At 37.1% G+C, this 24,885-nt stretch overlaps 1 protein-coding gene across 1 annotated transcript; it reads right to left on the reverse strand.

Annotated features, from left to right (window-relative positions):
• Window positions 1-6,513: 6,513 nt before the first annotated feature.
• Window positions 6,514-23,187, reverse strand: ELF5 (E74 like ETS transcription factor 5). Its single transcript, XM_060764898.2, has 7 exons — window positions 23,078-23,187; window positions 20,097-20,224; window positions 16,262-16,495; window positions 15,833-15,883; window positions 13,361-13,429; window positions 10,730-10,925; window positions 6,514-9,969 (listed from the first exon to the last, which is right to left on the reverse strand). Exons 2-7 carry the CDS (start codon window positions 20,221-20,223, stop codon window positions 9,873-9,875), a joined length of 774 nt encoding a protein of 257 aa, XP_060620881.2. The 5' UTR covers window position 20,224; window positions 23,078-23,187; the 3' UTR covers window positions 6,514-9,872.
• Between the last annotated feature and the right edge of the window lie 1,698 nt (window positions 23,188-24,885).

The raw sequence follows: 24,885 nt of genomic DNA on the forward strand, positions 1-24,885 counted from the left end.
CAGCTGTAAACAAGAGTTGTCCTCACTAATTTGCTACACCACTGTATATAATGGATTTGAGGATCCATGGATTTTCATTTTACAGAGGAAGTTCTAGAAGAGGATTGAAGGAATGTTATATCAGGGAATCCCAAAGGTAGATGCAGGCAAGAGCTCTTCTTCTGTTCCCTTTGATCCCCAAGACAGAAGGAATGCATCATTGGGGGTAGGGTGTGGGGTGTGTGGGTAAGAGTAAAAACTGGATTATCCGAGTCCACACTGCCATATAATCCAGTTCAATGTGGACTTCATACTTTCTTCCTTACTTAGGCGCTCCCTCACTGTCCGAGTAAGATAGTCTTCCAAGATCAGTGTACTGGTGGTGGGTCCGTAGGTGACTGTGGAGCCCTATTCTTGATCTGCATCTTCTCCTGCAGTGAGGGCATTGGTTTCCAGATGGAATTTTTTTTTATTTTATTTGGAAGACGCCTGTGCGTGAGTTTTTTTTAATGTGTGGAGGTCAGTGCACAACTGATCAACACACAGTCTTCACAGAGTGAGGTTCCACTGGTGGCATAGTTTAACATGACGAGTGTGGCTTCTCAATCTGTTGCAGCTTTCTTCCACCTTCACAGCCGTTGTAACATGTACCATGTTATCCTCTGCCTGCTCCGCCATTGGATTTTATACAACTATGTGGAAGGGGCCTGAGTTACCAGAACTACAATGCATATTAGCAAGAGTGGGGAATAGTTAACTAATCAACCAAACAAATGAATGTCTTTGGTACAACAAAAATTGTTATTCTGTGGAGAGAGATCCACTAGGGCAGTGATTCTCAACCTGGGGTCCCCAGATGTTTTTGGCCTTCAACTCCCAGAAATCCTAACAGCTGGTAAACTGGCTGGGATTTCTGGGAGTTGTAGGCCAAAATACCCTGGGACCCACAGGTTGAGAACCATTGCACTAGGGAATCCAAGAGATTCCAAATATTTATTATAGAAATACATTTATATTTTAAATAAGGCATTTTCATTTTAAATTGATTGTCATTTGTTCAAATGTACTTTCTAAGTAAAGAACTGAGAGGTCTAGTATAAGTTTATATGCAAGAAACTACAAGAGGATAACCATATCTTGAAGTTGGGCATAAATAGCTTGACTGGTGATCCGCTCAATTCACAGAATACAGCATTGTTATTCCATTTTACCATGGTAACATCCCCTGGAATCCATGGATTCACAGTTTAAGAAGTGCTCCGGTGCCTCACCAAACTACAAACTACAGGCTTCGATAGTACTGAAGTGGGATAATAGTGCTGCGACTATGAACAATGAATAATCATGGAAATGGTTGTGTGCGTTCTCAGTTTGCTGTTCAGGTATTACCTACTGGTGGTCAAAAAACTGGAAAGAGGGGGAGCAGTACTCAATGGTTCTTGGGGCATAATAACCATCATGTGATTTAAAAATGAACCTAATCCTTTCAGTGCTGTAGTAGATGTTAATTGGGATATCTATTTATTACTCTAGGTAAAAGCTAAATGGACTGGAGGCAGGATAGGTGAATGACTTACCTTTCCTCATATGTAGAAGTCCTCTGACATATTCCACCATCCTACAAATCTAGGCTAGTGGGCACACATGGCAGTAGGTTGAGAGGTAATAAACAAATGCCATAAATTCATCAAATAATCCAATTCAAATAGCTTGCTTGCATGCTCCCCCCCCCATCTGTCATTTTAAGCTACCTGGTTCCATCTGCTGGTGATAGTAAGTAAGTACCCAAAGAAAGAGAAAATCCTATGAAATGTATGGGATTGCCATAAAATATATTTACAGATACACCTCAGTTGTGTTCCTGTGCATTACTTCTTTAACAGAAAATTTGGTATCAGGTAGTAATAGCATGCAAGAATAGCATGGAAAAATAATCCACAGAAAATATGAGTAGTTCAACATGTTTCAGCAAACTATTTATTAAAAATCATACAACATGCACATGTGAACTGAACCAAGTAGTTCAAGGAAGTGCTGCATAAAACAAGTTTTGAACCTTCTGCCTGAAGACATCTCCCAAAATGTATCTAAGGTTGACTTTTCCTTTTCCAAAATGGAACTTGTTATCAGTTCCATTTTGGTGGGCAGATTTATAGTTCTATATTGTTTTCATACTCTGGGTGTAAATGCAGAGGCACGCAATAAGTAATTGAGGCACATAATGAGTAACTAATGTGGTATGCACACAGTAAGACATCTTGGAGATCACACCCAAGTCTAAATAAAAAATATATTTATATTTCACATACTTCTTATATACATAGCCTGAAGGTAGTTTTGTACACCATTTTTAATAGTTTTATACATGAATTATTATTATTATTATTATTATTATTATTATTATTATTTAGAACTTTTATATACCGGTCTTCTCACCTCCAACGAGGGACTCAGGCCGGTTTACAACAAGGGGTTCATACACAATAATTTAAAAACACCACATCAATAATACACTAATATAAACACATTAAAGTCCTATCATATAATTATATAAAGTACAGTCATTAGCATAAAAATCACTATTCATCCCCATCTGTCCATGTGGTCAAAAGCCATTAAAACCAAGTTTATGTCCAGTGAACCATAAGAGAGCAGAAGTATCATTAAATAATTGTGGACATTTTTGGGTTTAGGAGAATTTTTCATTTCAGAATTCCTAATAAAGGATGTTCAACCTGTTACATGCTGGTGGAGAGGGGTAAATGATGGGATTTCATTAGCTAAGGTGAAACCTCTTTTTACTACAGGTGTAAAATTTTGGAAGGTAGTAATTTGAGGATAAAAAAGCTAGAAACTGGTAATCATTCAAGGGATGAACGCAGCAAATCCAGTCAGAGTTAAATACTGAGTCTATCTTAGAGAGAGTTGAACACCATACGAAAGAGACAATAATAAGAAAAAAAGATACAAAAGAGACAATAATAAGAAGAAAAAAGCTTCAAGAGCCTCATTTTGGTCAGAACTGTCTATCTCTCAGTTCATCTCTTCTCTTAAAGACTTTGTAGGAGGAGAGAAAGTCTCTTGTCAGTTAATAAATTCCTTTTTGATTCAACCATGTAGTCTCTGCACAGCCAGTTTGCCTTCCAAGTAGTTAAGATAGCGTTGGGGCATAACAGGGCCCTTGTATCCTGACACTATAATGCAGCTTGGGACCAGTTTAGGTGGAACTGGTTTCACTCTATGCACAATTAGATTGACAGGTACGGAACTGGTTTGAGGCCAGGTGGGTTATTACATTAATCACAGAACTAGGCTTCAAACTACTTTACAGGTTTCTTTTTCATTTTTTGCAGAGATGTGCACACCAGGGTGTATGGGATTTTTTTTTAAAAAAGGAAAGCAGTTGAGGTGATCAATATTTCTCCCACGGTGTTACAGCCCCTTGTTGCCCAGCCATGCCTTTGGGGTGTTTTTCAGCAGTTCTATTTGGAATTCTTTACTGAAGTTCAGCAATAGTGGGTGTCTACAATGTACTCCGATTTCTGGCATATACTGGACTCAGCAACACTGCATTATATGGCTTATCTCAGAGTTTCTTGTGACTTTTTTCATGCACTGTATCCCTTTTAATGCTTGCTTCAGGGCCTTGGTGGTATGTTATTTGTGGCCGCTGTCATTTCGATTAGTCTCGAAGCCACATTATAGTGTCAGAGATGGAACCTAAGCATGTGGAGTTTTTTTTTATTTTTTTAATTAAACAGCAGATACATAATTGATGCAAGGAAGAATTGTAGGTATTTCTAGCTCTCAATTACTCCAGTTTCTGTAACTGAAACTTTGTGATTTTTTAAAAATTGTTATATATCACATTATGTTTGAGCTGGGACTTTGGCCTGAACACAAAATTGTTTAAATATACACTGAACTAATAAACATTTCAAACTAATAAATATTTCAAAACCATATTGCATTTTTGGAATTTTAATTAATTATTTAAACATTTCCAGAGACCAGATTCTTAAATGTAGTTGAAAACCAGTAAAAACCACTTTTAAACCCCACATTTTGAAACTGGCTGGAAGCGTCCACGGAAGAAACTATTATTTTTGCAAAACAATACAATCAAACAACTTGATGTTGTTTGATAGTTTCATCTATTTTTGCATTTGCAATATCGGTTTTTGCATCTTGAAGTAGCTTTTTGGGTACTTTCTAGACTTTTTAGCTTTTGGGTGACTATCATGAGTCAAATCAAATCAAATCATTTATTTCGGTCATTGACCAGCACACTATCATGAGTCTTCTAGTCCCAATTAAAAGTACTACTTTGTTTTTGATGTTGTTTTTGCTGAGAACTTTGTCATGTGTCTAGCATGATGTTGATTCTCTGTGTGAAAAGACCCATATCTTTTTTCAGTACTTTTGAAGCATCCTCTTTGTTAATAAATTGACTGTGCAAACTCATGCATATCTCAAATGGCATTACCAAATGACTCTTTGTTGGTGTATAATAAAGCAATTCATAGTGGTACTTTCCTAGTTCTATGCATTGAGAGAAAGCTTTGTTTTCTTGATGTCAAGTTCAATAATTGAACTCGTGGAGTAAAGTTCAAGTTCCCCATGCAATTGCTCCATAAACATGAGGGCTACAAATAATGTATTTTATTAATCCCAAATAATTCTGTGGGGTGTGTGGGTAGGACAACTATGCCAATTTTGTTAGGTCTGATTAGTTTGCAGTAGAAGTTGGAGTAGATAGGATCTAAAACTGCTCTCTCCAAAAACTACCTTTCTTTAAGAAAAAAGTGTTTTGGGCTTTAAACAAATATACAGTATTTTTAAGGGGCTTAGCCCTCATTTTGCAATAGTCAAGTGAATTCACTTCTATGATTGTCATGTATCCAATTCTTAATGCCCTTAATGCCCATCTTAAAGGGGATGGTAAGTAGAATTTTCCATATGATGATGACATTTATACAGATATGTGACTCTTATGTATTGTAACAACAACAACATATTCTTTTGTATGCAAGGAACATGCATCACTATGGTTTCCCATCTGTACTTTGAATGTAAAACATATTGCATATATCTTGATTTTTAAACAAAACTCACAGGAGTCTATTAATATAAAATGGCCCTATAGCTCTACAACACATGAATTGTGAAATGATCAAAGTACACACACAGTTTATAATTAAATATTTTATACACACTCTTTACAGTGCAGTGGGCTGAATATTGATACCAACTTCACATAATAAAACATCGCACCCATTCTACAGCATAGATTTACACAGAACGTGTCTTCCTTTGTTACTTCAGAAGAATACAGAAAGTTCACAGTTGATCATTGTAAAAAAACTTCTTAAATTTCATATGGTAAACTGTCATACAGAATAAATGAAAGAACCAGGCTAATTGTTCCAGAAAATACTAGTGCAATGTCAGTTAATTCCAAGAGGTCAACATCGATTTTTAAAAGCACCAGGAGATTTGAGCCAAATACATTACAAACCAAAAACACTTCAGTCCAATGCATCACTACTGCCCCTATGTTTTGTAGTTTGGGTAGCCACCTGTATTCCCCCAAAAGTAAAACCACATTATAAAAAAAGGTGGTGTCGGGTGGTGGTGAAGGATAAGATGTCAAGCTGTATATGGTAATTTATATACAGAGGGCTCTTATAGCATTTACAAGATTGAGAAAAAGAAGTTAGGCTTATTAACATCACCTAGGGTGGATCTACAGTGACCCACTATCCCAGGGCTGATTTGGCTCAGGATGATTCAGACAGGCTGCTGCAAATGCTGCTGCAGAGGTGGGAGGGAGTCCTGGTTGACCAGTAGAGACAGCCACCCTTATTGTCCTCTCCTGTTGTCCATGTCATCCAGTTACAATGTGGGTCTTACTTCTTTAGCTGTCTCCTGCCATGATATTGGCTAGGGTGATGGACAAGTGGGAAGGGGAAGATTGTACCCATTCTTTCTCTGATAGTCCCATCTCCCTGACCAACGTCACTGCAGGCAGTGGCAAATAGGTCAGTTTCATTCACAGCTATGTTATAGAGGATAGAAAGGGATTGTAAGTTTCATCCCATGTCCCCAGACTACCCAAACCCAGGAAACAGGGTGGTAGTGCACAGTTACATTTGGTTCCAGTCCAGAACTGGCCCAACTGTTTAGATGGATCCAAAGTCTGGACCAGAATTTGGTCAATACCCCAACTTTAATCAATGTGGGACAAGGCATGTTACCCTGGATCAGCTCCAGAACTTGAACTTGGAACAATTAATTCTTAGGGTTGCAATCCCCAAAGTCCCCCACTATTGCTATGTTGGCTATTTGATTCAGAGAAGCACATTTCAAAAATACTCCTTCCCCAAGTATTAAGGATATCAAAAGCAGGATCCTGTGCCTGGTAGTACCACCATACAATTATCTTGAGTTGGGAGCTGGCACAGTTATATTTGGAGTTAAAAATAAACAGCTCAGTGATGCAAAACCAGAAATACCTTTTTGTCACAGGTAGCCTACCAGTGCACAAGCAAAGGATCACTGATAAGTTGGTGATTTATAGAAGGACATAGCAGTTTTAAAAAACAACATGCAAGGCCCATAAATTGGCATCTAACAAAAGATGTAAATTATATTCTTGATAACGCTTCTGCTCTGTTGATTTAAAAAGAAAGTTAAAAACATAGCGTTTGTCTTATTTTACCCAGCACCCAAATGTTTAATTCACCAAATAAAAACGGGATGTATTTCAGCAAGATAAAAAAAGGATTTATGCAGGCATATATACAAGGTTAGATACTGCTATGGATTTAGTCCTGACAAAATCTGTTTACCGAAGGAGATTTATTCTCTGTCAGATTCTTGTGAATAAAGACATAGTGGAGAATGCAAAATACTTTTTTTTATTTTTAAGAGTATGAAATTGATTTACATATCTTTTATGTCATATGTTTAGAACGAACAAGGATAGAAGTAACAAACTTGACAGAGAAACAGGCAAGACCTACAGAGATGAACAGAAGATAAAATAAAACATGCTTAACTATTATCTGAGGTAGGAAAAAAAATTCCTGAACCCAACAGGCATGATTTCTGTGATGAATCAGTAGAAATACATTGCTTTAATGGGGTGCTGCTCATAGACCTTCAGTATTATTTTAGTATTAAACTAAATATAGATACACTCAGAAGCAGTACTAATGAGTTCAGTAGTATTCACTTTCTAGTAGCTGTCTTTATGCTTCTTGCTGATTCCACTGGACTCATCCAAATGTGTAACCAAAAATAAACATAACCTCCCTCTAAAAAATAGCCCCACTTCAATATGGCACAATATCTTGCTTTTCTAAAGGTATGTGGGAGGTGTTGTCAGCAGCTTCCGAGGAAGAAATGCTAATATTTCAGCTGCAGACCTGTGCCTCAATTTCAGCCAAAAAATTGTCCCAAAAGAACCCTCTGAGATATCATTACAATATGGGTTTCGGCCATGTTTGGTCAGATTTGTTTCAATGGGTAGGGTAAGATTTGAGAATCAGGGGAGATTATATTTAATACATATACTTATTAAGATATAGTGGCTTGAGTGTTGGGGTAAGACTCTGGAGACCATGGTTTAAATCCCTCTTGGGTGACACTGGGAAAATCCCAATCTGTCAGCCTCAGAAGAAGCAAAGGTAAAACAACCTTATCAGGAAAACCCCAGTATAGGTTTGCCTTAAGGTCAAATTACCTGAAGGCACACAGCAACAACTATTTGTAATCTACCACTCTAGTTAACTAAAACAATATACATATTGCTTAGAAAAATGTTGGAGGATGGGGAAGGGTTGGTTCTGAAAATAATACATATGGAGGCAAGGGTCCAATCGGGGTTGGAAAAAAAAAGGGAGTCCTACATTTACTTTTCCTGACATAGAAGGATGTAAATATGTGTGAAATAAACTATTCCTTTAAAAATGTAATTCATTTGAAATATTAAGCCGTCCCCAAGTAAGTCAGAATACTTTATCAAAATGGAGGAAATTATGAAGTCAAATACCATTTGACTTAAGATGGATCTACACTACCATATAGTGCAGTTTCAGAATGGAGATTAAGTTCATTGAACTAGATCCACACTGCCATATAATCCTGTTGAATGAAGTTAGTTTGCATTCTGAAACTGTATTATATAGCAATGTTGAGGCTTGATGAGTCCCTAATATCTTTCCTCCCAATAGACACTACAGACAGGAGATGCAAACTACAGCTTTATTTCTGGCTGGAGCAAAACTGAGGGTGACCAGCAAAGAAATAAATGTGCTATGAAATCCGAGATGCAGCTCAGTGCTTTATAGTCAGAACTTTTTGAACATGTACAAAGTTCAGTGAATCTTTTCTTTCTTTTGTTCTTTCCTATCAGCAGACACAAGGATTACCCCCTCTTCAACCCTTCCTGCTGAGATGTCTAGTATTTTTCCCTTCAAGGCCCTCTCCGTCCCTCTCTCTGCTGCCCTTCTCCTTTCTAGCTTGTAGGTCATCAAACCCTCCTCTTGAACCTTTCCCTCAGTTTCATCTCTTCAATTCCTATAAGACTCCTGCTGTGCTCTGTTTTGTCTAGCAGAGACTGGCAGAGTGAGCTTCAGATCCTCTTCTCAAATCCTCCAATTCCCCCCTCCCTCCTGTCTCAATCTTCCTTTTTAATTTGCTTAAAACTTGATTCTTATAAAATTCACATTTATAAAATTTCATTCTCTTCAGCAGTGTAGATCCAGTCTTAATAGAACCAACTTGAACAAGTACTAAAGACTTGCACTAAAGTGCATACAGCGAGTGAAGCACCATGTGTAATAGTAAACACTGATAAACTTATAGTGCCTTTTCATCAAAAGTATGCCCTATTGAGTTCCACATCCTGGTTCCTGGATACAGCATTGCAAATATAAGGGCCCAGTTTGAAAGGGGCTCAAATGATGCCCATTCATTGCTTTAAAAATTAGTGAAGTGCATTTTGAGAAAATCTAAATACAGTTTTATTTTGTATTCTTGATTTTGATTGGCTGAAGAGATAGGTTTCCTCATCGAAAATAATGCCTTTATTCATTCAGAGAGCAATTGTGTTGATGCTACTTCATTTCCCTCTACAATAAACTCATTAAATGTGAGAGGTAGTTACAAATTCCTGCCTACATTTAAAGATATTCTGTATTTTGTTTAATGGTCAGTATAGCTTCACCTGCATTAAAACTCTGCCTATTCATGAAGTATTGTTTTGACAATCTATGGTCTTTAGAATAGATGAACTTCATGCTTCATATGCATATCATGAAAAAACTGGTGGAGCAACAGGATAATTATGGCAAACAGTTACTCCATAAAAGGTGAAATTACTCTTAGATATGCTAGAATACGCAGAGAATTAGGATACAGGCAAAAGGCAATGAACCCTAGTGCTGCCTGCAGCAAACCAAGGGATGTGTACTTATTTTCAAATGGTAACATGGTTCAGCAACCAATAACATGCTTTTCAATATCCCTTAGAATTCCCAACAGCAATGGTAAAATTATGGGATTTAATGGTAATGCCAAGCTGCCATTCTGGATATTGTGGGCATTGCTACACATGTTACTTCAAGCTATGAGAAATATCAATGGAACTGTCTACCAGTGTTTAGTAAGTGCTGTGCAGGTGATGGTGCTCATTGAAAAATGGAGAATTCAAAAACAGCTTATTAAATCCTCCAACCCAGAAAGTCTCTATTGATGTTATTTTTTCCAGTTATTTTGAAGAGATGTCCACCTTGTAATCTAGGGACATTGTGCAGACAAGATCCCTTTACTGTGGCCAAAGACTTCATGTTGGGTACTGGACAGTGAATCTGAAGTAAAACAGTATTTCATAATTTGCTTTCTTGCCATCCGTGTGCATTCTTCCCAAACTTGTACACTAACCGTCTGTCCACTCGTTCCAAAATTCCAGTTTTGTAATAGTACCTGCAACAACAAAATTGAAGTTGGACTCAGAGTTACCTTTAGCATATATTGTGTAAGAGGTGTATGTGTAGCAATCATCATAACATTTTCCTTCAGAGAGGAAAAGGGGGAAAGCTTGCAAACCTACAGTACAAAAATACAGTAAGCTTCTCAGAGCCTGAAAACTTTCCCAAGTTGCAATGTTACTCCCCCTCTAAAGTAAAGAAAAATGAATTTCTGGAGGTACATTTCTTTTTTTGATAGAACAGAGTAAAGTAAGCTTCTAGCACATTTGCTAAAACAAGTGTAATGTCGATATATTGGCAAATAATTGTTAGATTTGTATTGTCAAAGGCTTTCATGGCCGGAATCACTGGGTTGTTGTAGGCTTTTTGGGCTATTTGGCCATGTTCTAGAGGCATTCTCTCCTGACATTTCGTCTGCATCTTTGGCAAGCATCCTCAGAGGTTATGAGGTCTGAAAGCAAGACAAGACCTCATAACCTCTGAGGATGCTTGCCATAGATGCAGGCGAAACGTCAGGAGAGAATGCCTCTAGTATATGGCCATATAGCCCAAAAAAACCCTACAGCAACGCAATTATTAGATTAGTCAACAGTTTATAATCTGTTGACTAATGTGTCATTCTGTCTATATATTTGATCCATAGGAATGGCCTCACGATCTTTAACAAAAAGCCACAACTCCCTCTTGTGATCTTTGTGTTATGTAATATAAGAAATTGGTTACCTTGTATAACGCTATGTTTTGTATTAACTTACCGGAGTGCTCTGCTTAGTTTTTCATAGGTCATTCTGTCATTTTTCTTCCTTTGCCCCCACATCTTGGCCAGAGCATCTGATTTAATGACACGAAATATGCCTTGGTCCCTGTCTTCCCATTCAAGGATACCACCGTTCTCCTCAGGCGACAGGAGGAGGTCTCTTACAAATTCCCACAAGTGTGAGCTCTGTAGACCTTCAAATATAAAAGGAGCACATTAATGATCTTTCTTTGTTAAAAAGTCCTTTTATCAAGTTTATAAAAATGCTATTTCAAAAGCAAGACAACAAGTCCTACATACTACAGAGGACATTTATAACCATGGTGCTATATATAGGGGTAACCAGGAGAGGTTGCTGTGACATAATGTGGAGGGGAAACATGCCTATATCCGATCTGTTCCCATGCCAGACATTAGACCAAAGTGGCCTAGGATTGCTCTACTGAAGTATTCAGAATGCATGAATGCTCTCCTCTTTCTCTCTCCTAAGATAATTTATAAGTAGGAAAATATAACAATATATCAAGTGATTATTATCAACATGACATTAATAAAGTTCACAAGGGAGATAGCCTGTTGGTACTTGCTAAGGTAGGTTACAGTGACATGTATCATCAGAATTTTTTTTTGAAAAAGGACATGGAGGGAACTCAATGCTATCACTCACTATCTTTGTGTAACTGCATTATATCATCTTATATATGATAACATTCCCATAGTGCAAAGCTTGATTTCCAGGAATCTTGAGTTTTGAAATGCCTGAAGAAAACTAGGATAATGCTGGTAGACAAATAGATTACAAGAATAAATGTGCTTGAGTCATTGCTTCTGAGTTCCTGCAGGTTAGGAACTGCAGGAAGTAAATGGTGAGTGACATTACATCAGATGTAAATATCAGATGATGTCTGTCTGACCCTTTTGATTTTCGAGTTTGACATGAATGAGTGTCAGATGAAATTTAGGCATGCATTTGTGAAGAGGTAGGAGATTAAGATATTCATATAGCAGAAGATATTCAGCAATGGTCCGACTTCAGATCTGGGTATCATTGATATACCAAACTTATTCATGATGATAGGTGGTCACACAATAAATACTAGAATAATTTGAAAATGGAATATGTTGACTCAAGGTGTGGTGGAGTCTCCTTCTTTGGAAGTTTTTAAACAGAGGCTGGTGGCTGGCTACCTGTCAGAAATGATTTTGATTATGTGTTCCTCCATGATATGTATGTGTGTGTATGTGGTGTGTTTTTTTTGGGGGGGGGGGGTGTCAGACTGAGTAGCTAATCTAGATTCTATGTGCTATTTACTCCTTTTTGTCCAGAAGTCCCCTAAAGTCCCCTTTGACTCCATGACTCTGTTTTTACTCAGTTATGAGTATAAAGTTGTTCTGCATTTCAAATGCTCCATGATGTTCCTTTACTTTCTTTGTTCATTCTAGCAGTTAAATGATAAAATAACAATTTCTTTTGTAAAGACACAGGCCCTCTGTGACACAAATTCAGCACCTGAAGCTTTTTCAACTGTAATTATGGACCAGAAAGTAATATATTGAATTTGTACTGACTGTGCGGATGCTTAACAACTAGTAAATACATTAAAAGCCATGTTAGAGATATTCCATTCTTCAGTTTATTTGTAGAACAGTCAAAGCCTGCTTTTCAGGATAACACTGTAATAGCTATCTTAAGCAAGTGTTTGTTCTATATATTACCTGGGATCTGTTTGCTGCTGCAGTGACTGCCTCAAGAAACTGTTGCATTTATAAGTCCCATGGTAAAATTACAATGATTAGATTCTTGTTTTCAAAAGTAAAAATCATATAAACAAGAGAACTAGTTGTTTGGTAACAGATTGCAAACAGAGCCACATCCCCTTAGACAGTGTTTCTCAACCTGGGGGTTGGGGTCCCTGGGGGGATCATGAGGGTGTGTGTGTGTGTCAGAAGTGTTATCAAAGACCATCAGAAAACATAGTATTTTCTATTGGTCATGGGGGGTCTGTTTGGGAAGTTTGGCCCAATTCTGTCGTTGGTGGGGTTCAGAATGCTCTTTGATTGTAGGTGAATTATAAATCTCAGTAACTACAACTCCCAAATATGAAGGTGTATTTTCCCCAACTCCACCAGTGTTCACATTGGGGCGTATAGAGTATTTGTACCAAGTTTGGTCCAGATCCATTGTTGTTTCGAGTCCACAGTGCTCAAGATCAATGTCCAACAAACCCTTCCAATATTTTCTCTTAGTCATGGGAGTCCTATGTGTCAAGTTTGATTCAATTCCAATCACTGGGGGAATTCAACAAGCTTTTTGATTGTAGGTAAATTATAAATCACAGCAACTCCAACCCCACTCCCCAACTCCACCAGTATTCAAAGTTGGGTGTATTAGGTATTTGTGCCAAATTTCATCCAGGGAATGAAAATACATCCTGCATATGAAATATTTACATTATGATTCATAAAAGTAGCAAAAGTACAGTTTTGAAGTAGCAATGAAAATAATTTTATGGTTGGGGGTCACCACAACATGAGGAACTGTATTAAGGGGTCGTGGCATTAGGAAGATTGAGAACCACTGCCCTAAAACATTCATATGCAAGATCTTTAGATGGCAGAATATACCTACTTGTTCTATTATGGCTTTGAAACTCTGGACTCCTGATGGTGCCTGTTCTCAAACATGCCTTATCATTATCTGAAAAAAATGTTTTAATTGATATAAATAAATATGGATGGTTTTCAAGGTCTGGTGATAATATGATTTAAAGGAGTCACTATGTGCATCCAATGAAATGTCATGCAATACTGAATCACCATGAGTCTGAAATTTATCTCTGAATTAAAATTCAACTTTACCATCAAGATAAACCAAAGTGAATGATTAACCAACGACTTAGTCCATTAGCTGAACTGGCTTCAGCAACATGAAGAATAAAAAGAATGGCTCACCAGTGACTAAACTTGAATGAACTTACAAACATAGTAATCTGTAAACACAAAGTGTCCTGATTAAATCTACCTGTAAATAGTACTTCTGCCTCCAGTATGACCTCAGAGCCATTGTCATGGAGGGTAACGGCTTGTAGAAAAGATGTTGCATGCGGGCTTCTGTGGTTGGTTAATTTGTGACCTCTGCACTATCCTGTTTCCATTCCTGAAATTCAGCAAAGACTTTTCTTTCCTTGCATGTGTGGGTCTTACTTCACAACTTGCACCCAAATGTTTTGTAAACATACAGGTCTGACTAGCTGGCAACTTACACAATCTGAGTAAAATAGGGTTATAATTACAGGGGGTTTGAGACTGAGTCAGATTTGCGTATTACCAAAGCCGTATCAATCGCACGCAAAGTAGGTCCCATTCATTCATTTATATAGCATTCCCAGTGTTTGTTCAGAGTGAAAGTCAGCAACAGAAAGAGAATACATAAAACCACAATAATAAATCAGATAAAATAAAAAGTGCTTCAAGCATTCAGAAAAAAAGTCATCTAAAGGGGGAAATTCCCAGACCCTGACTTAAAAAGGACTTGCCCTCTCTACCTTTCTGTGGAAAGGGTGAAAAGATTGCTTAATTCCAGGATGTAGTTCCATGGCCTCAGGGCGATGACTATGAAGGTTCTGTTTGTAGCACCAGATTTCTTATTACGTCAAATTGCACTTTTAAATTTTACACTATGTAACACGATTTTTGTTTCTGGGTTATAAATGTCATTTCTTAATTGGTTCTATCACAAAAACATGGAAAAGGTTTATTAAACTGCCAAAACTTTGTATTTTTGTGGGACATCCTGCAGCTCATCCTGCTATAGTTTTTCAATGAATATTCATTTCCAATTCGACATAGTTTGTGGCAGCCACAAAAATGAAATTTATGACATATAACAACTTTTTTCAAAGTATGTACTATACAGTTAAACAGGAATAACACTTTCAAACCAGGAATAGAACTTTTTTCAAATTTAGTTACATAGTGTTATTTGCAGATTTGATTAATATGTTATCTCAAGAAATTTTCAGGTCTTCCATAGCACTCTATGGTCAGGTTCTGGGGGAATTTGAGAATAGAGTTGCACTAGTAGGCCTAGCGATTATCAGAAATCATTCTGCTATTGGCATTTGTAGGTCCTCTAGTATGATACTCTGGTCATCTTCCAGCAGAACATGACCATAGAGATGAATTGGAGGATGTAGATATTCCTAGAAAGGTATTCTCCTGGAAAAAGCCTCCCCTCCCCAGTTTTTCTCCATTAAAGTGGAGGGCTTATTGTAATCCAAAATTGATTGCAAGTCCAGCAACTGTAGTCAAGATAGCCAATGATAGGGATTGGTCAAAGATGAGGTCCAACAATATCAGGTGAATCATGTGTTTCCCACCCCTGGCCTTATTGAACTGTAACTGCACCAAGTACACCAAAGGCTGCATAGACTTCCCTCTCTTGGAATTGAAAAGTTATGCTACAATACAATGCCAGCTGGGTCATCTTAAAAACAAACCCCATTTGAAGTACCTTATATAAGTCAAGCCTGGAAGCTACATTTAGTGTGGCAAAGTTCCTGTCCACCAAGACTACATATAGCAGATGTAATTACAAAAAAACAAACCCAACAACAACAAAAAAACAAAAACATGAACTGGCTCTTAAAGCCAAGCAATGCTGATACTAGCCTGCCTAGATTCAAACAGCACCCCTCTCCATAAAACAGGTACTATTAAACCAGAACTGAGAGTAATTCTAATTTAATGGTTATCAGCTTTGCCCTTCCAAATCTTTTGGAATACCTAGAATTCAGTATGCTTTGTTGACAGTTTTGAGAAATGAAGTACAAGACCATCAACCAAGCAAAGTGAATTGTTTCTTGGCCTTTTGGCTAAGATTAAATGTAAGCACAAGATATTTGGAGCATGAAATCTGGAGGGCCCCTGTTGGAGAGCCACAGAATAAATATCATCAAGTTATTATAAGAGTTATTATCAACTGCTGTATATGGTTGATTTGCCTTATGGATATTGTAAAGTGCCATGTATTATTTGATGGCACTAAATAAATAGTAGTAGTAGTAGTAATAGAAATATACTCCATTTAAAGTTTACTTACATTCTTTTTCAGATGATTTTATATATTCATTGTCCTGAAAAAAGGAGACTCCTATAGAGAAAAAACAACAAGATTAAAACCAATATTTCAGTTTTAAATAAATTGATTGTATGTAAAAATCTAAAACCTTAATCAAAAAGAGACTTTTAAAACTAATTTTCTGGTTGGCTGCTACAGTACTAAAATTTACATTCATTTATTCAATCATTCAGCTTTTACTCCCTCCAGCTTCCCAATATAGATTTTAAAGAAGGACTTCCCATTAGTACCTCCATTTGTGTTGCAGATTTATCCACCTATCCATAATACTAGATTGGATTTTGTACTTATAGTACATGTACGTTTCTGTGGCTGTCTGCTGAAGTCACAAACACATTAGACACACCCAGAACAAGTCAATTATTTTGATGAAAGTTTTTGCACACTCACCATGAGCCTTGATATTCTGTAGGATGAAGTATAAGTATTCGCCACAAACTCCTGCAGCATTTAAAAAGTCCTCTTGGGTCATGCAGCACAGTTGTTGCCCGTTTATATTAAAGTGAGAAAAGGAAATGCAATCGGCATCCAATTTGTATTGATCACAGCAAAACTGTAGCCACTCACAGACGTTGTGTCGTGTCCAGTACTCTGGGTGAACTGCTGTCCAAGTGGAATTACAACCTGCCACAATGGAATAGAGGGAAAAAGGAATACACAGTTACATTTTAAACAACGGATTTTTTTTAAAAAGAACAAAAATAGCAAAGGAATGCAACCAAATAATGTTTAGGGTAGCATCTCTCATCGCAGTACCTTCTGGATGTGGTGGACAATAGAGGCCCATCAGCCCAACCCAGCATTAGACAACCCCCTTTGATCTTGCCAAGAACCCCATTTTGGTTCATCTCAGGGTTGCCATTAGTTGGAGCAAGTTCAATACACAAATCACTCACAATCTATTTTACCTGAGGAATGGATACGTTTGTGAGGTGTGCACTTTTTGTTTCAGAAAAATAATACATTCATGCATACCCATAAAAGAGATCAAAACGGGCTCTAAATGTTGAGATTCATTTGCTTTTGAATCCATATTTGGAATAACTATTCACATGATGTGGGCAAGAAGCTTTGATGACAAGTAACAGATTAACTTCCTCCCTGCTGCTATGTATGCAATATCCATCATATTGTAAAACAATTGCCCCCTCCCTCAAAATTTAGCCATATTTTCAGTATGCTGGGCAGATCCTGGTTCAAATTTATATTCTATTCATATTTCACTCTCCTCCTATTTTTGAAATATGTCACATTCTTGGTTATTATTAATATTGACAATCTGAAACAGTAACATATGGTTTGCCAATTGACTGTCTTATCAGCTCAATCTATAATGATATAGAGTCTATCACCTGTTGATAGACTCTATAAGCTAGCTGGAATTCCCCCCCCCCCCCAATGTGTGATGGGAAATTGAAGTCAATGTGAGAGAAATAAGTTTGAACACTGTGAATGGCTATCAGCCTCCTTCCAGAAGCCTCAAATCAAGGAAAAGTTTCATGAGAACCATCCCTCCTCTTAATGTTCCCCTAGGAAAAGCAAGAGCATCCCTCTGGGCAGCTAAACCAGAAAATCCCAACTGGATGGCCCCCCACGAGGGTCTGCCCCCAGAGGCAAACTAAGGATGGGCAACTTGGAAATCCCTGAACAGACTCAGAAGTGTAGCGGGCAGATCAAAAGACAACCTGGCAAAATGGCACTACCTAAAAGAATCCTCCACCTTCTGAGACTGTGGAGCAGAACAAACAGGTCCACAGCTGTATGATTGTCCACAATGCCCTGCCTCACGTATAGAGGAAGGCCTCTTTAAAGCTACAGACAATGTGGTCACTGCTGCCCGTTTTTGGTCAAAAATTATTTAGTTACTTATACTCCTTCTATTTTATCAGGTTTATACTAATTTATTTATGTAATACTTTTACATATGAATTACATATGAATAGGTACCACAAAATAATATTTTTTAAAAAAAGAAAAAAGAAGTACAGAAAACAGAACAACATATACCTAGCCTGAATTCATTTAGCGTGTACATTTGAAAAATGCACACATAAATCAATGTGCTTATAAATGCATATTAAATATATGTACAGTCTTCTCATTAGAACTCACAGAATCACAAAGTTAAAAGAGATGACAAAGAAGCAAAAACAGAGTGTCACAGCCTGATATTAACTAAGCACTGTATGAAAGGATGTAAAGGAACCCAATACAACCTTTTGAGACCATAAAAGTTCTATCCTATCATACTACACAGTCAAAGAGCTATTGTTCCATGCTAACTGCTATGACAACATTATGTGGAATTCTGTAGTCTGTAGTTTAATGAAGCCCAAGAGTGTCTGGCTGACAAGTATAAATTCCCTTTCCTAAATTGAAAATTCCATACAATGTTGTCATGGAAAAGTGGAATATAGTCAGCCCTCCACATTTGTGAGTTTATCTTTTGTAGATTTGATTATTTGTGGATTTAATTAATATATTCTCTTTAGGAATGTATAGGTCCTCTAAGGTGGCTCTTTGGGCAACTTGCACTGGAGGTTACCATTGAGTCACTCTGAAGGACCTAGAAAATTCCTAGAGATGATATCTCTCATGGAATTTACGTTGTTCATCATGACTCTATGGTAACTTCCGGTGGAGGTTGTTTATTTCAGTAGAGTCTGCTGTTATCCACTAGTTCAGAAATGTATTCCCTGTGGATCCAGGGTCATGCCAAATACATTTTCAAAGTGGTTCCCAAAACCCTATTTGAGAAACTGAAAGAAAGATAAACTATGAACCACACCAGAGAGGTCAACTGTGGATAAGAAGGACATAGTAAGACTCTGGTCTTTGTGTATGGTTACTTCAAACCAGTGACTGCTCCATGGAATGGAATTGGACTCTGGGCTCTTATAGGGAGAGGCAGCTTCCAAGGGATGTGTATTGCAGATTCTAAAAGCCTTTAAAGGTGAAAACTTCTACACACCAGTTTAATGCACGGAAGCCTTGCCCAGTTAGTATCTAGTAACAGAGGGCCCATGTATTCAGTGCATTTTAGAATCAACTTGGTTTTTTTCATTGGCACAGCATAACTCTATTCAGTCATCATTGTTTCATGGGAAAATGATCTAGCTTTTCTCAGAATCCTGGCGTGGTATGATTTATGATATTAATGCTACCAATGTGTCAAGGCTATGCCACTACATGTTATTAGGCTGACATGACATAACTGGGTTATATCAGAAAATAGATCCAGTGCTGGTTTCTTACCAGATTTTTTATAGTATAGCTTTTTGTTGCAGTACAGAGGAGAATAAACAGATTTACTGGAACCCTTTGTTCCAAAGATATGCCAAAAGGATTAAATTGATTGTATTGTTATTTATGCAAGAATGTGTCCTAATTCTAGTTACGACACAACTGTGAAAAGATCTTAGACAGATGTAGTCTAAGTAATTGGTATTTGGAATAGTTCATGTATGTTTCAGCCACTCCTGTAATTTGATCAAAGGGTTAGGGGAAAAGCTCTATGCTGGCCCAGCTAATACAGTGAAGAACAGGCTACTCTGTCCTGCTAATCATAGGTATTCTCAATCAGACCTTTGAAGAACAGGAAGTGAACATCATAGGAGGAGAACTGGAAGAGACCACAAGGGCCATCCAGTCCTACTGAGCTCTCTGCAATGCAAGAACACACAACACAGCACTCCTGACACATGACTATCCAGCCTCTGTCTTTTCTTACAGGGGTTCAATTGTCTCTAAGCCCATGCTGAAGCAAAAAACAACAGCAGTTTCGCAAATACTCCATCATTTTCACGTGGTCAGTATATGGGTCACAGATTGCATCGGCAATGCATACTGTTCATTGTATACAGGGAGCTGTGACTAATTTCAGGTTTCCTGCCGAAAGGATCTATGTTATCATTGTCCTTCAGTATTGTAAAAAGACCGCACTGTATGTGGATAGGGACTGTATGTGAAGTACAAAGTAGAAATGCATACAATTTAAACAAAGCAGACAGATATGGTTATGAAAAAAAACAAACATTTGTTGGGTGGCATTAAAACACTGTAGATAACAATAAGAGTGAAAGAAAAGGTGATTAAGAAAGAGAAGAAAGGATGCAAACCATGAAGGAAAAAGAAAATAATTTGCAATGTAACAAAATCTGAATTAAAAACACTAGATGCAGTTTACTATGTTGGGAGCACATTAAGAAACCATATATGTACCCACCTATATGATGATCAAATGAATAGTAGTTTTCTTCTGTTGTTCCAACAAGTTCTGACCAAGATACCAGAGGTTCACATATCATTGTGTTAGGGAGGTAGGCATTGTGGCTTACAGAATCCAGCATCATTCTAAAATATTAAATTATTCATATGTTATTAACAGTATTCTCTTCTAATTTATATACACACTATGACAAAAAATAGTTCTCATTACATTAATATCCTGCTAAAGGCAACTACACTGGAAATCTTTCTTGCACTGAATCCATACTACTGCAGTTCCAAAATACAAAAATGAATATTGGAAGAAAGCAAAATAATATGAATGCATGCTATTTCAGTGAAAAAGTACTGTAACTATTTGTTTCATTTCTGTAGATTAATCCAGAGTAAAACTGCCAATATTAAAAAGACACTGCATTTACATCCTGACATATCCTCATGGGTGAGATAGGTATGAAAAGTCAAGTACTAAATAAGATTCTAATTACAAGGGAATGTATCAAATTAGCATTTTAACCCACATCCTATTTAATCTGTATTTCAACAGTGAGCTAGCTTTTCTGAAAAGGATTTTAAGCAGCCAATACTCAAGATGAACTGTCTAAATTACTAGCACAATCTAGGGAAAAATGTTATATCTGGAAGAAATTATATCATGTTATTATTAACTTTTTTGTAATTACCACAGATTGATTTTTATTTTTTCTCGATTTGAATTACTAATTTCTTTTCACAATAATTTTTATCTCAGAACAGTAATCTGTATCTGGGTTGCTGTGAGTTTTCCAGGCTGTATGGCCATTTTCCAGAAGCATTCTCTCTTGACCTTTAACCCACATCTATGGCAGACATTGTCAGAGGCTGTAAGGTCTCACAACCTCTAAGGATGCCTGCCATACATGTGGGTGAAACGTCAGGAGAGAATGCTTCTGGAACATGGCCATACAGCCTGGAAAACTCACAGCAACCCAGTGATTCTGGCCATGAAAGCCTTCAACAGCCATCTGTATCACTGACCTTTTTAATGGATAAGTGAACTATCCATCTTGAGTAGCAGGTGATAGAGAAATTTGTCACAAAACATTTAAATAGTTTCTATACCTTGATTTCATATTATGGGTAAGAGTGACAACCTTTGAATTATTTATACCTCAAGAGAATGCTAAGAGAAGATAATCAGCATTAACAAACCCAAGCCTACTTCTTTACATATGCTTACACACTTGTTTAGGAATACGTTCTATTGAACACAACAAAACTTCCTTCTGAGAAGAAAAGTAACTGAGTATTTTGCAATATGTTATTTGTAACATTTCTGTCATGTAATTTTATGCAAATAATTAAAATAGTTTGGCAAATAAAGATATGAAAACTCGTTTTTAAACTACATTTTCTCTTGAAGTCTACAGCCTTTGAAAATCATTGATTTGAAAAATTAGTAGAATTTGTATCAATGTACAATGTTTGATGAAGCCATGAAAAATAAATGAACACGGGTTTTAAAAATGGAAGAATTAATTCATTTGATCTAGTTCAGATTATGTCAATGTTGTACTTAAGCATTATTCTTGGTATCCTTATAAACTGAAATTATTTCACAGTTTAACTCCTGAAATAATCTTAGTCCATCAATGTAAACTGGAATTCTAATGCATTGTCACAGTCACTGAGTGATCAATAATGAAGTATTGCTTGCTGGAAAGCTGGCTTTGTTTGATTAAGGGAGAAATAATAGCATGATCTAATCAAGGTCTGACAGCACTAGTCTTTGGTAATGAGGGTAATCATCATCATCAACATCACCACACATAATAATAATAATAATAATAATAATAATAATAAATCACATAGTCCTGAACATTTGGGAAGTGTTCGACTTGTGATTTTGTGATACGAAATCCAGCATATATATTTCGTTTGCTGTGCCATACTGTGTTTTTGTGTCAGTAAAATAATAATTATAATAACAATAATAACAACAACAATAATAACAAGCTTTATTTGCATCCTACCCCCTCTCCCCAAAGAGCCTTGGGGTAGCTTACAACAATAAACAAATACAATAAATAATATATCACAGACATTAATCACAAAGGTGCGCTCTACAACATACCTGCTCAATTCAGTGGAATCCTAACCTACATTGCAATTGTCTTGCCAGTCAAAACGTTTATAGGAATATGGTTGAAATATTTTTTGCCTAGATTTTGTGGAAACCCTGACATATTGAGTCAAATTATTTTAGGAAATTCAATTCCTATTGCTTTTAGATAAGTCTTTATATATTTCTTTAGATGTTTCTTATTATTAACCACCACTAGAGGTCTCCACAGTACAAATGTCACAAAATGTCCATATGAGCAATGCCCTCACTATTCACTCTAAGTGATTTATAGTGTAGTCCAAGGAAAAAGCACCCATTCATCTGTATTGATTTCTGCTCTGTTTCAGGAATAAACGTTTTGAATATGTTGTAGCCTATTACCATAAGAAGCTGATCCATTAGATAGATATCTCCAGCTTCAACTTGTACTGTAATTTATTAATGAATGAGAAATTTATTCTGAGCATCCAGTTGCATAGGCAATACGTTCTTAGAAAAATATTTACTACCCTGATCCTGTCCCTATTACCTTGAGAAGTCATCCCACCATATCAGTGGAATGGATATCCAAGAAAATGTACATAGTACAAATTACAACTTTATTATTCTTGATATCATGTCTATGCAAATGTTTAGACCTGTTCCATACAAATGAGATTTGGTGTTGTGACCTATCGTAGTTATCTGATAGGTTAATTATTCAAAATTGTATCATCCTAAATCAGGTAACCTCCTGCCCTTCCCTGAAGCATGGCAGTTTCAGGAAAGAAACATTAATGATAGGTGATGAATTTTGGCACTGCTAGCACCAGACTATGTTGGCAACCTGGAGCCTACTTTCAGACACTTTGACTAAATAAGTAAATTGATCTTACGTGAAGCTGGAAATCTTATTGGCTTCTGAAGGGACTGGTAGATCCAAAAGTCAGTCTTCAAAGTCAAGGCGCTTTCTGACTCTGTGAGGTTTACAGTGAAAGGAGGGCTACTTGAGGTTCTGCGATATATGGAACAGTTTCCAGACAGGTCTGTTTGGTTTTTCTGGTTCTTATACACACCCCCTTTGATGACAATGATAATATACAGTGTGACACAGCTAAAGGGAGAATGGGAGAGGGTAATGCTCTTAAATTCAGAAAAAGATTTTAAATCTTTTATATCTATTATGTCATTTTTTTAAATGACATAATAGATATAAAAAGTAAGAATGGGGAGGGAAGTTCTCTCTCTCTCTCTACTGTATTTACTTGAAACATAAAAACAAGGGGGTTGCTGGTCTTTTTCATTTTTTACTTTTTGGAGAAAGTAAATTTTATACTTCATCAGCAGATCTAGAAGTAATTCAATTGTTTAAATGTTAGCTATTTATTATTAAAGCAAATGACAGGAACAAATTTTTCCCAATTTGTGGGACCTAAGATATTCACCTGCTTGTAGAATATTCCCAGACTATTATCTCTGAGAACAATACTGAACAAAAAGGTGTAAGAGAGGTACATGATTTTCAATGTGTGATATTAAGAATAAGAAATATAATTGGAGTAAGCAAGGTTTGTTTTGTAGCTTTAATAGCCACTTGCTTTTAATTATCTGAGTGACTCGAGGAACAGAGAAATGTGAACTACAAAACAAAACAATCTTGGCTTTGGCAACCAACCTCTAATCAACACACCATCCTCATGAACTGCTTTGTTTCTACATTTCCTGTTGTTGCTGTTGCTGCTGCTGCTGCTGTTGTTAATGAGCACTGTTAGACATTCTGAAGGGTTTCCCCTAATTGAAATATTTTGTAGTTGATAGAATAAAGTTTATAGATTGTGAAGGATAAAGAAACATACTAACTGAACTTCTGTAGCTGAACTTGGGAATAGTTGGTTGGGCTCTAAAAGTAAGAGCCCTTCCACACAGCCCTATATTCCAGAATATCAAGGTAGAAAATCCCACATTATCTGAGTGTGGACTCAGATAATCCAGTTCAAAGCAGATATTGTGGGATTTTCTGCTTTGATATTCCGGGATATAAGGCTGTGTTGAAGGCTCCTAAGACAAGCTTATGAGTGGAGGCCTAGTCACAAGGGGAATTTCCACACAGCCCTATATCCCAGAATATCAAGGCAGAAAATCACACAATATCTGCTTTGAACTGGGTTATCTGAGTCCATACTCAGATAATGTGGGATTTTCTGCCTTCATATTCTGGGATGTAGCGCTGTGGGGAAGGGCCCAAAGTGTTTCCAAGGAACTCACTTGCACTGTTATCTTTTGTGTCACATCTCATAACTTTGAAGATAGCATCTTCATTTCCCTATTTTGTCCCTAGGGCATCCTGTCATATGCATTTGCTGACTTGGAACATATTTAATTTATTAGGAACAACCTTCAGTGCTATACAAAGCCTAGGAATTGGAGTGGAGCACTATCGATATGCCAGATGCCATTCAGTTTTATTTCTCTGTTGCATAGGTGTGGCTTTGCCAGATGCAGTAGTGGACTGAGTGACAGCTAATCAACTAAGGCTGAACATGGAAGAAAAGAAAACCTGTGTGTAGGCAGCTCCCAGAACCAGGACTTCCTGCGAATCCATGGCGATATGGGATTTTGCTGCAGAGCAACAGTTATCAGTGGTACAGAGGCAAGGTGAAGGAAGAATTCCCTGAAGAAGTCTGCTCCAGCATGAAATTGTCAT

This window comes from Anolis sagrei, chromosome 1 (assembly GCF_037176765.1).
Source record: "Anolis sagrei isolate rAnoSag1 chromosome 1, rAnoSag1.mat, whole genome shotgun sequence".
Classification (NCBI taxonomy): domain Eukaryota; kingdom Metazoa; phylum Chordata; class Lepidosauria; order Squamata; family Dactyloidae; genus Anolis; species Anolis sagrei.

Excerpts from the sequence above, each read along its gene's own strand:
- ELF5 (XM_060764898.2), bottom strand. The coding sequence starts at position 20,223 with ATGATGCTGGATTCTGTAAGCCACAATGCCTACCTCCCTAACACAATG. Across the intron at positions 16,496-20,096 it reads TTCATTTGATCATCATATAG|GTTGTAATTCCACTTGGACA; the intron begins GTGGGTACATAT and ends CCATTGTGGCAG. Across the intron at positions 13,430-15,832 it reads AAAATCATCTGAAAAAGAAT|ATAATGATAAGGCATGTTTG; the intron begins GTAAGTAAACTT and ends CATTTTTTTCAG.